At 34.3% G+C, this 12,190-nt stretch overlaps 1 protein-coding gene across 1 annotated transcript in view; it reads left to right on the top strand.

The window, feature by feature from the left end:
* The window catches only part of LOC106880265 (fat-like cadherin-related tumor suppressor homolog), a 53,287-nt gene that overhangs the window by 37,981 nt on the left and 3,116 nt on the right, over positions 1–12,190 (top strand). Inside the window, exons 10-25 of the mRNA XM_014930132.2 lie at positions 162–269; positions 667–769; positions 1,060–1,172; positions 2,079–2,255; positions 2,875–3,009; positions 3,343–3,492; positions 4,297–4,499; positions 5,141–5,279; positions 5,977–6,044; positions 6,408–6,489; positions 7,530–7,661; positions 8,448–8,512; positions 10,118–10,280; positions 10,434–10,528; positions 11,153–11,245; positions 12,043–12,108. Of these exons, the coding sequence (XP_014785618.1) occupies positions 162–269; positions 667–769; positions 1,060–1,172; positions 2,079–2,255; positions 2,875–3,009; positions 3,343–3,492; positions 4,297–4,499; positions 5,141–5,279; positions 5,977–6,044; positions 6,408–6,489; positions 7,530–7,661; positions 8,448–8,512; positions 10,118–10,280; positions 10,434–10,528; positions 11,153–11,245; positions 12,043–12,108 (1,892 nt within the window). The remainder of the gene's footprint in view (positions 1–161; positions 270–666; positions 770–1,059; positions 1,173–2,078; positions 2,256–2,874; positions 3,010–3,342; positions 3,493–4,296; positions 4,500–5,140; positions 5,280–5,976; positions 6,045–6,407; positions 6,490–7,529; positions 7,662–8,447; positions 8,513–10,117; positions 10,281–10,433; positions 10,529–11,152; positions 11,246–12,042; positions 12,109–12,190) is intronic.

Genomic DNA, 12,190 nt, shown 5'->3' with positions numbered 1-12,190 from the left:
GATGATGATGATGATGATGATGATGATGATGATGATGATGATGATGATGATGATAATGATGATAAGTAGGAAGAAGTGGAGGAAGAGGAGGAGAATATCTTATGGTGTTAATAATAAATGTGTTGTTGAACCTATTTTAATAATGTTCCATTATTTTGTAGAATGGTGAAAATCTCCAGTTTGTTCTACTAACCATTGCCGTAAAAGATGAAGATACAAAGCCACCAGTTTTCGCATTTCTTCATTATTACGCTTCAGTAGAAGAAGAGGTTTGTAATAGTTTGGTTGTTTTATTTGAATCTGAATATTAAATAATCTCGTGTAGAACAATGTAGAACAAGAGATTGTGGGGGCGGTTACCATTTCTTGTGGAATGGCAGTAAAGAACTCTTCCTTGGAGAATGGTTATAATGAAACCAAAACTGTTGCATAAATTCCATATTTTGAATAAAATGTTATCATATTCTGAGATTCTGCAAAGAACTGGTTGAGATGACTGAGGAAATAGCTTCTCCATAGATTCTTTTGTAAATGTTTCAAAATGACATATATATGATATATATATTACTTTTTTAACAAATTTTAAATTGTTATAAATTAAACAAATTATAAATTATTGTGATTTACTAAAATTCGTTATAATCCATAAATTTGTTTAATTTCCAGGCTATCAACTTAATAAACACAACGCTTGCTTCAGCTCCACCTATCCTGGCATATGACGGGGACAGGAGCATTAACCAAACCATCAACTACAGAATGCATAAAGGTTGGTGGATATTCTTCAAATCAAAACATTACAGGAAATTGTTTACATTATTTACAATTGACAGATATTTGTCCTCATCTTGTTTGTTGCTAACACAACATTTCGGCTGATATACCCTCCAGCCTTCAAGTTATTTGCAACAATTTAATCTAAATATTTACCATCACCATCTGTCAATTATTTATTTATTTCCTTCTACAAATGTCTGTAAAGTCAATGGAGGGTCGATCCTCAGACTAATAGCAAACAGATTATTCTATTTTTTTTACATTATGTTTTTACCTTTACAGGTACCAAAGCTGTGGCATCAAATGCCTTTGATGTTGATAACAGAACTGGCTCCATCATTCTTCGCCAAATATTAAACAGAGAAACTAAAGATTCTTATACTATTTATATTGAGGTACTCTACCATTTTCTTATCACACTTCAACAGAACTCAGATGCATTATTTCAAATAAGAATTCGTATGATTTTGTACATGATTGCTTCTTTCAGTTCCTCAGAAGTAATTCTTACTTTTTATTGAAATCTTGCAATAAATAATTGAATAAAGTAACAAAAAATATTTCTTATTTATTGCTGTTTACTAACATAGTATTAGAATCAAGAATAGCCATGTTGGAACTCAAGTGTCTTATCTTGAATTGGCACCTCCTGTATCTATTAAACAATGGCTTGATATTAAGGTTAGGAATATTTACCAGGGCCATTAATTGCCAGATTCATTAAGGTACCAGACAAAATGACTTGTGATATTTAGTCACATTCTGATTTTTAATGCTGTCTTGGTCAACTTTGCTTCTAAGGTCAATGAAATAAGTATAAGTCAAGTACTGTCAATGTTGTATTCCAATATGTCTTCTGTTGAATTATATTAATGCAAAAATTTACTGTTAATTAAATATGGTAGTTTTCCAGAAGTCAAGTAAATGGTAAACATTCTCAAATGGAATTACATCCTAGGTTTAGGAACCATGGTGCAGTTAAATATCTCTAGGGTTTACTTTAGTCTTCTTCCATTTAGAAAATAACTGTTAAATAATCTTACCAATATAACACTTCTAGTCTTGCTACCAAAATCATACCACAATCACCTGCCTTTACTCTATCACAATGTACTACCATCACATGACCATCATATGACCACCACATGACCATCGCATGAGCAAATCACACAATTAGCTTAAGTCAATTTGACATAGAAGGTGAAATGGTTAATGGCAGCAGTTCGTAGGAGAATTTAAACCCACAAACAAGACATTAAACAATTTTGATGGAAATATGAAATAATTCTGTTTTTTACCAGGCCTATCAAACTGATGCCCCTTACACGAAGACAGCCATAGCAGTGGCCCACATTACAGTTCTTGATATTAACGACAACCTACCAAAGTTTGGTTCTTACTTTCAGTCTGTAGAGGTTTTAGAAAATCTTCCAAAAGGCTTCTTCATCTACCGATTCCATGCAACTGATGCTGATAAGGTAATAAACTACATTTCTTATTTCATGTTGGTTTTTAGTTGAATGGTTTCAGATATTTGAGATTTAAACTGAATGGGAATCTTCTGGCTGATTGCTGGGAAATCAGATGTACTGGGGTGAGCTAAAGATTATTGACCTTTGAAATGATTCTATCAGAGTAGAAGGTACTCAGAGAGATTCAATAAAGAATCAGGTGTGTTATAATTAATGTCAGAGTTTAATGAAAGAAAGGAATGGATATTAAGATTTCTGGTTTGGTTCAGTAAAAGTTTGGTGGTTATTAAACTAAAGAATGCTGTTCAGTGTGATATTGTTAATGTCCAAAATACACTTTATTGATGTAAATGCTTATAATGCCAGTGAGACCCTGTTATAGTCAGTCATTCTGGTCCAATTAATTGTTTATGACTCACTAATTAATATGTCATTCCTAAGAATTTGATTCATTGCAGAGACTCAAAATCTTATAGAATCAGTATCAGAACATCACCTGGGATTATCTTCACTAAAACCATTTGTGCGCTTTCATGAACCACCGGACCATTTTAGGGGTTTTAAGCTTAATATTTATCGTCCACAGTTAAGAAATCAATATTGTTGCTTTTCTGTTTCTTCTCAGGATCCATTCAACATCTTCCAGTATCGACTAAAAGACAAATATGATGCATTTCAAGTGAACAGTTCCACAGGGGAGCTAACAGTGAAGAATTCACGTATTTTGGACCGAGAAACCCACTCAACACTGGTGATTAGTGTAAGTTCAAAAACCATCACCATCATCATTAGTGCCCAAATTATTTTATTTAATTTATTACCAAAACTCTTTTTTTCTACTTTATCTGATATTAAATATATAAAAAAAAATTTTATTGCGATATTTGAAATACACTTCAGTCTTGATGAGTAACTAAAGGTATCTCAGCAAAATACAGGTGTTGCAGAAATATGATGGATTATCCTGCTGCTCCTAAAAAAAGGGGACCCTGGGCACTAATGGGTTAATGCTTCATGCTGGCATGAATCAGACGGAAATGCATTGTGCTCCATTGTCTACTGCTTATATATTTAAACTACCATTCTCTTTCAGGTGTTTGCTGTTGAAAGAAGTGGACAAAAAAGCAAATCTTGTTATCTCACAATCACACTTTTGGACGACAATGATAACTGGCCAATGTTTGGTCAGCAAGCATTCCTCCTGTTTGCTACTGAACTGAAGAATGGAACTTCCATTGGAACGGTAAGAAAATTACACACACACACACACACACACACACACACACATGTGTGTGTCATCAGTTTTTTTCATTTAACGTCCATTGTCCATGCTGGCATGGGTTGGACGGTTTGACCAGGGCTGGTAAGCTGGAAGGCTGCACCAGATTCCTGTCTGATTTTGCAGGGTTTCTACGGCTGGATGCCCTTCCAAACACCAACCACCCAGAGAGTGTAATGGGTGCTATTACATGCCACTGGCACGGGTGCCATTTGCATGACACCAATATCTTTTCTACTCTAGGCACAAGGCCTGAAATTTTGGGGGAGTGGGGTGCCAGTCAATTAGATTGAGCCCAGTATGCAACTTGTACTTAATTTATCGACCCCGAAAGGGTAAAAGGCAAAGTCGACCTCAGCGGAATTTGAGGTCGACAAAATACCACTAAGTATTTCGCCTGGCATACTAATGTTTCTTATTTCTTTATTGCCCACAAGGGGCTAAACATAGAGGGGACAAACAAATGTTTCTGCCAGCTCACCACCTTGCTTGACGCCAATATCTGCTGTGACTGAGATTTTACTTGGCTTGATGGGTCTTCTTCTTAAGCATGGCATAATACCAAAGGCCTCGGTCATTCATCATTGCCTCTGTGTATATACATAATATATACTGCATAAGTTAGTTATATTGTCCCTAGTATATAACTGGTGTTTATTTTACTGACTTCAAGAGGATAAAGGGCTACTTCAGAAAATTTTAATTACATTAGTTCTTAAGTAACTCAATTAAACTAATGTGTATAATGGTTTGCATTTTCTTTCAAAGGTAAACGCTTCTGATCGTGATGTAGGACTCAATGCAGTCCTTAAATATGGCTTAACAAACATCGTTGAGTGGGGCAAACAACCAGCCCCCATCGACATTGATGAAAACACTGGAGTTATTACAGCAAATAGTTTTCTAAAACCTGCCACTTCATACAGGTTCTTCCTTCAAGCCTGTGATTCACCAAGAGAACTTTCAAGAAGGTTAGTAAACTGGTTCCATCAATCTATGTCTATCTATCTACCAATCTATCTACCTACCTATCTATCTATCTATCTATCTATCTATCTATCTATCTATCTATCTATCTATCTATCTATCTATCTATCTATCTATTTATCTATCTATCTATGTCAGTCTGTTTGTCTATATATCTATTTATCTTTCTCTTTCTCTTTGTCCCTCTCAGTATATATGTGTTTGTGTGCATGTGTGTGTATGTGTGAGTGTGTATTTGTGTTTGTGTACATGTGTGTATGTGTGTGAATACATATATACATATTCACAAAAATATATATATATTCACCAAAAATGAACATTATTATCATTAAAGGCATGAGATCAATGATTTCTTGGATGATATCTGATGATGATGACTGACCGTTGATTGACTAATGATTGACAGGTATATAAACTTTGACGCTGACTGGAAGAAAGAATTCAGTATAAATTGAAGGATTTCAGACATTAGGGGTTAAGGGACAGTTATTTCCTGTTGTAGCGATGTATATGTTTGGCACAGAACATTTGAGTTTATTGAGACAGTATATTGATTGGTAAATGTTGTAGAATCTGTTGTTTTTAAACTCTGACTTTGTGGTCTCTTCCCCACCCCCACCTCCAGACTGTGTAGTAAAGTTCCAGTGATGATCGTCACCAAAAATACAACAAAACCAGAGGACAATTCCAGAGTCAAATACATCTATATCAAGGAGAACACTCCAAGGGACACCACTGTGGCCAACCTTAAGGATGACTTCAAGGTAAGTCTTTCTCTCTCTCTCTTTCTCTCTCCCTCCCTCTCTCTCTCTCTCTCTCTCTCTATATATATATATATATATATATATATATATATATATGCCTATCTCTCTCTCCCTGTTTTTAACTATCTATCTGTCTCTTTTAGTCTATTTTCCATCATATTTGTAGAAACTCTAAACACACACACACACACACACTAACAAACATACACATACATACACACATACATACATATTATATTCATATATATCTGATAGGTTTCCAAAGAGTCTCCATCTACCATTAGTCATCCCAAAGAACCATGCTTTTGTGTATGTGTGCGCACATACATGTGTGCATGTGTGCGTGTATATCATGTTGCAATATATTACATTGTTTCATAGAAACTATTGCGTTGGTGCATAATTATTGCGGATTTTTTTCAACAAATTTTATTCAACAAAAACATCTTTAAATGATGGTCTGACCGTTTGCCAAGCAAATGGGAAACAGTAATTGAAGTAGATGGTGACTATGCTCCGGAATAATCATTTAAAGATGTTTTTGTTATATGTTGTTACTGTTTTTGTTGAATAAAATTTGTTGAAAAAAAGCCGCAATAATTATGCACCAACCCAATATTAATAAAAAAAACAAACAAGCAAAGGCAAAAATGAGTTTTGTTCCTTGAATCTAAACGGTTTTCTTCTTTTATTTTAGGGTTCCAGTACTGGTATGATCTTCATCCACCTGAAGATTTCTCCGGTTCCAGTCAAAATAATGAAATTGTAAGAAATTCTGTTAATGACTGTAACATTCCCAACATAATTATATTCTAATAGTTTTAAATTTAATCAAATGTAATTTAAATTACTTTAATTAAGTTGATAAAACGAAATGGTGAGCTGGCAGAATCGTTAGCTCGCTGGATGGAATGCTTAGCAGTATTTCGCCCATCACTACATTCTGAGTTCAAATTCCGCCAAAGTCAATTTTGCTTTACATTCTTTTGGGGTCAATGAATTAAGTACCGGTGTAATACTGGAGTTGGTGCATTCGATCAGTCCCCCCTCCACAAATTTTAAGCCTTGTGCCAATAGTAGAAAAAATTATTATTATTATTATTATTATTATTATTATTATCATTTCAGTGGTAAAGTTGTTGTGAATGGTCTTCTGGATTACGAAACAGTTCAACAATATAAATTAACAGTTTTGGCTTGTACAGAAACAGTAAGTCTTTGAAATTTAATTCTTTAACAGTCTGGGAGAGAAGTAGAAGGGATGAAATACTTTAAGGCTAAAAGCATGTGCTGGGGCTCAAACCTAATTTTAATCTACTTCAGGTGTGTACAATATTTTTCATAAGCAGGATACTGCATGATACATCACATTTGTTCACCATGTTGTGAGACATGTGGGAGATCACCTTTAATGGACTAGCATCCTATCCAGGGGAAATTTATTTCATGCTATTGTAAAACTGCAGGATATGTGAGAGAATTTCAGTTTGATTTTAAAGTTTAAATTGGTATTAATATTTTGATTATCTTCCTTAACCCTTTAGTGTTACGATTACTGTCAAAAGTAATCCTTATTTATTCACATTTCTAAAAATTAATCTGGTATTATCTTGTAGCTTCAAAATTTTAAAGATGTAAATGTTTATTTTTAGAATGACATTGCAGAGTAGGTGTGAGAGGTTGGATCGGGCTAGTTTGAACATAAAATGGCTAAAGCATTTCAGCCGGATATATAACACTAAAGGGTTAATTAATTTTCCCATAAATGGAATAGTTAAGAGAGTTAAGCATACACATACATACATATAAATACATATATATGTGTATACGTGTGTATGTGTATATACATATATGTATATGTATGTATTATGTTTGTATATGCATATATATTTTTATGTATGTGCACATATATACATATATACATACATACCTACATACATACATACATATATACATGCATGTATTGCCTGAAGAAATGAATGCATGAACATGATCTCTCCGATGCCCATGGATACTACGGTCTACACTGTAATCATCCCAGTAATATGGACTATGATCTTATGAAACATGTGATTTGTGGAAACGTGCGTAGTGATGCATTAAATGTTTATAAACACCATCCAAGGATTATTGTTATTATTACTATATATATATGATGATTGTCATCATCACGAAGATATTCGTGCATATATATATATGTATATGTATGGATGCAGATGTCAATGCTATTCCGTCACCTTTCCCTTGTAGACAACCATCAATATGACTGTGTTTCTTCACATCAAAGACATCAATGACCATATTCCAACATTCAACAAACCAGTTTATATTTTTGAAGTTCTCCCAAAACTTGAAATAAACACAACTATTGGATACATTAGCGTAAGTACAATACTTTCCACTTTTTGCCTGCCTGCCTGCCTGCCTGCCTGTCTGCGTGCCTGTCTGTCTGTCTACCTGCCTGCCTGCCTGCCTGCCTGCCTGCCTGCCTGTATGTCTGTGTGTTAGTCTGTCATTTCTTTCTTACTGTGTTAAATGTCGTAATTTTGAGTTTAGGTGGATATATATATATAAAATGATATAATTAACAGTGGACTTACATATATATAATGCAATCATCTGAAAGAGATATGCAAGCATGTACACACACACACACACACACACACACACACAAAAATCAGCAAAAAAAAAAACGATTAAAAATATATTGAATTTTATTTCTCAAGTTTGTTCCTTCATACCTATAAAAGTGTGTATATATGTATGTATTGGTTTGTTTGTGTGTGTGTCTGTGTGTATCTGAGAGCATTTAAAATATATTACAATTTTGCAATTATTATATATTTTAGTAATTATTTCTGTATGATTTGAGATTCTTTTAAATATATATTATGTTATATTGTATTATATTACATTACACACACACACAAACACACACATACACACACACACACACACACACATGCACATATCAAATAGTTTTCTTCAGTAAGAATTTCTCTGATGCAATTAAAATATTTGAAGATTCTCAAATTAAAGAAATAATTATAAAACTGTGAAATAATTTCTAAATTGTAATACATTTCAAAAACTGAAATTATCTCTAATTATTAGAAATCAATTCTAAATGAGTGATTAACGATTGTTATATGTTTAATTACATTCCAGGCATCTGATAATGACAGGGAACCTCCGAATAATCAGTTCTTTTATAGAATTCCTGCAGAATTCAGGTTGGTGCCATCAATTTTCTTGTTTAATAGTCAAACTTAGACTTTTTTAAATATTTCTCACAGATCAAGGTGGGGAACTGGCAGAGTCGTCAGCACACCAGGCAAAAATGCTGAACAGCGTTTCAACTATCTTTGTGTTCTGAGTTCAAATTCTGCTGGGGTTGACTTTGCCTTTCATTCTTTTGGGGTTTGGGGTTGATAAAATAAGTACCAGTTGAACACTGGGGTTGTTGTAATCGACTTAACCCCTCCCCTGAAATTGCTGGCCTTGTGCCAAAATATGAAACCAATATTTTCCACAGATCAGTTTGAAATCTGAGGGGTGAGGGGGGAGGGGATGATATAACTCAGACTAGAATATGTTACAATATTTTATTTCATCTGGACATTCTGAGTTCAAATCCTGCTGGAAATCAACATTATTATTCTTCCAGTGAAAATCGAAACAATTAAATACCTGCCATACACTGGGGGTGGATTCCCATTAATCTTGTGTTGCAGTGACTGGAAAACTAACCACTGGATACTTGATCAGACACCATTATTGAACCATCATAGATTCATGTGATTGGCCTGTAAATCAATCAAACAGCATGAAGCTGAGACATGATCTAGTTTTCTTTGATAGTTCTAGAGACAAATACTTCTTGTCCCCTATTAAAGCCATTCTTGGTGGTCAGTTAATCGCAGAGTGTTGAAGGTAAAGGTAAAGATATCTTCTCATATGGGGTAGTTTCCCAGTTTCCATGGTGTGTATATTCCCCACCTGGACAGGATGCCAATCCATCACAGGATTACTCGTTTTTGCCAGCTGAGCAGATTGGAACAATGTAAAATGAAGTGTCTTGCTCAAGAACACAATGTATCACCCAGTGCAGGAATTGAAACCATAATCTTACGATCAGGAGTCCAACATGCTAACCACAAAGTCACAAGGCCCACAAAGTGTTGAAAGCAGCCAGCTGAGTTGTGCCTTCACTGATGCCAAGCAGACAGTTCTGGACATTGCTGCAGACAACTGCATGTTCTTGGACAGACCAATTCTGAACATTCACACATCTCATAAGAAACTTCAACAGATGCAGCACAGTTTCTCTCTCTCTCTCTCTCTCTCTCTCTCTCTCTGTCAGCAAACATCTCTGTTGTTTCTTGTAAACAGCGCAGGACCAAATGTCTTTATGTTCAGCAATCGATATTTCATGTAAATGTTTGTGAGTTTACTTCAGTCATTATTCATGCAGCCAATGAAAGACGTCTCCATTTCCTTGCTGCTCATGTCCCAACAAATTTGCTTGATTTACAAGAAATAACAGTGAAATCTCCCTCAAATTACACCTTACTATCTTAAAAAAGTAATAACATTGTTGGATGATGTAGTCCGAGATACACTTAGCCTTAAATTCAGACACTATATTCATGCCTTGACAGTCTTTTAATCATGAGTCAGCTGACCTGGGGTTAAACAACAACAGTTCATTAATCATGGCTCAGATGGATCATGGATCAGGGCTGACCTGGGGTTAAACGATGACAATAACAATAAAATAAATATATAAATAATCATTAATTGTTGTTTGTTTTTTGTTTTGTTTTGTTTATTTATAGTGTTGGGCGCCATATTGTGATAGAAAATAAAACAGGAGAATTGATTGTGAAGAGAAGTCTTCAGCTGGAGGCAGAAGAAAATGGTGATGGAAATGGTGTGGAATTTCTGGTGAGAGTAATCGATAAAGGGAACCCACCTCTATCATCGTTAGTAAAAGTCAAGGTAAACGCTCTAGCTTCAACATATATGTACATACACATGGATACACACACATGCACGCACACGTATGCACGCATACACACACACACACACACACACACGTACATGTTGTACACCTGACCATACATACATCTGACCAATCTCTCCATGTTCCAGCTTGTATTGGAAGACAAGATTATTGGTGCCAGCTACTTTGTGTCAACAATGCTTTTGAAAAAGCAAGTCCTGAATAATAAAAGATCTTTGGAATGGTAAGTTCTATTTAACATTGGATGAAATTGTCTCCTGTATCACAGTGGTTCCCAACCTTTTCATAATGTTTTAAATTATAAATTATACCCGAGGGAAGTATAGAACTTTATATTTTAACTCTAATAATGTTAAATCATTTAAAATTTTTAACTGATAGACTATTTTGTTTTACCTCATTTCTTTATTTTATTTTATATCGATCTATATTATATATTTAAATTTTTAATTGTGTTAATTTTAACTTTAACTTGATTTGGAACTTTTATCAAATGATATATATGTATATTATGTTATACCTTTAACTCAAATTTATTATTCTTAATTTATTTGTATGTTACTGGTTGAAATTATATATATATAAATATGAAATTTTGAATTTAGTTCACAGACCCCCAGTACTACCATTGTGTACCACCAGGGGTCTGCAGGTTGGGAACTACTGCTGTATAACATCAATGGTATGATGCATCTTAATTATGATGCATCTTAATTATGTCAGCCTATGATTGATTGTCATATGAAGATCAGTCATAAGTAATTCTAGTCATTGTATGACTAATATGGACTAATATGATTAATCTTTGAAGAAATGATGTTAAATGATATGATTGATTATTTTTCAGGGCCTTAACTAAGGTAACTGGTGTTCGTGTAAATATTGAAAATGTCATTGATGGACCGACAGACAGTCAGGGACAAAGCTTCTTCTTTGGAGGGTAAGTTTGGCATTAACAGCCTCATAACACTGTACAACAATGATTTTGCTACAGGGAAGAGAACATCATTTTCTAGAACAGTTATAACCATAGATAACAAAAATGACTCCAGTGTTTCGTAAAATGGGCCGTCACTAAATGGTATGCTTTTGCTAGTAAATGGGCTATTTTCTGTGAAAATAACATTTTTTTTGCCTAGAATTAAAGCGAGTTTTCTGCAAAATGGGCTGTTATTAATAGCAAATATGTTATTTGTATCTTTCATTAAAGGAAGAACATCTATTTTTTAGTACAATATTAATGTTTCTTTCTATGTATAACATCATTGTCCGTTTTGGTATGGTTCTATGAATTGATGCCCTTCTAAAGGCCAGCTGCTTTACAGAGTGTTACTGAGTATTTTTTTGTATGGCACCAGCATGGGCGTTTTCTACATGGTGCCAGCACAGGTATTAATAAAAGGGATTCAGTAATCCCTTGCCATATCACGGTTCACCTATCACATTTCACCTACTGTGGTTCTCCTATCGTGGTTCACCTATCGTGGTTTATTATTTAAGCTTACGCCAATTCCTTCATGGTGTTGTTTTGCATTTATAATAAAATAAATATATACAAATTATAAAAATAAAAAATAAAAAATATACAGCACAGTGCTGTTTCTGCTTTGTGGATTTTCACCTATTGCAGGGGGTTTTGGAACATAACACCTGCAATAGTCGAGGAATTACTGTATTAATATATTATATATTATTATCATTTGTTATTTCATCTAACATCTGTTATGGTATTTGCAGATCAACAGTTCAAATCACAGCAACATTTCCTAATGGAACCAGATTGTCCAGACAACACTTAAAGAGGTACGTAAAACAACTGGGGTGACTTTGGCATGGAGACACATCATGTGATATATCATGTGACATGTCACATGACCTATTGTGT

The sequence above is a fragment of the Octopus bimaculoides genome, chromosome 19 (genome assembly GCF_001194135.2).
Source record: "Octopus bimaculoides isolate UCB-OBI-ISO-001 chromosome 19, ASM119413v2, whole genome shotgun sequence".
Taxonomy (NCBI): Eukaryota; Metazoa; Mollusca; class Cephalopoda; order Octopoda; family Octopodidae; genus Octopus; species Octopus bimaculoides.
This window is presented reverse-complemented; position numbering and strand designations above follow the sequence as displayed.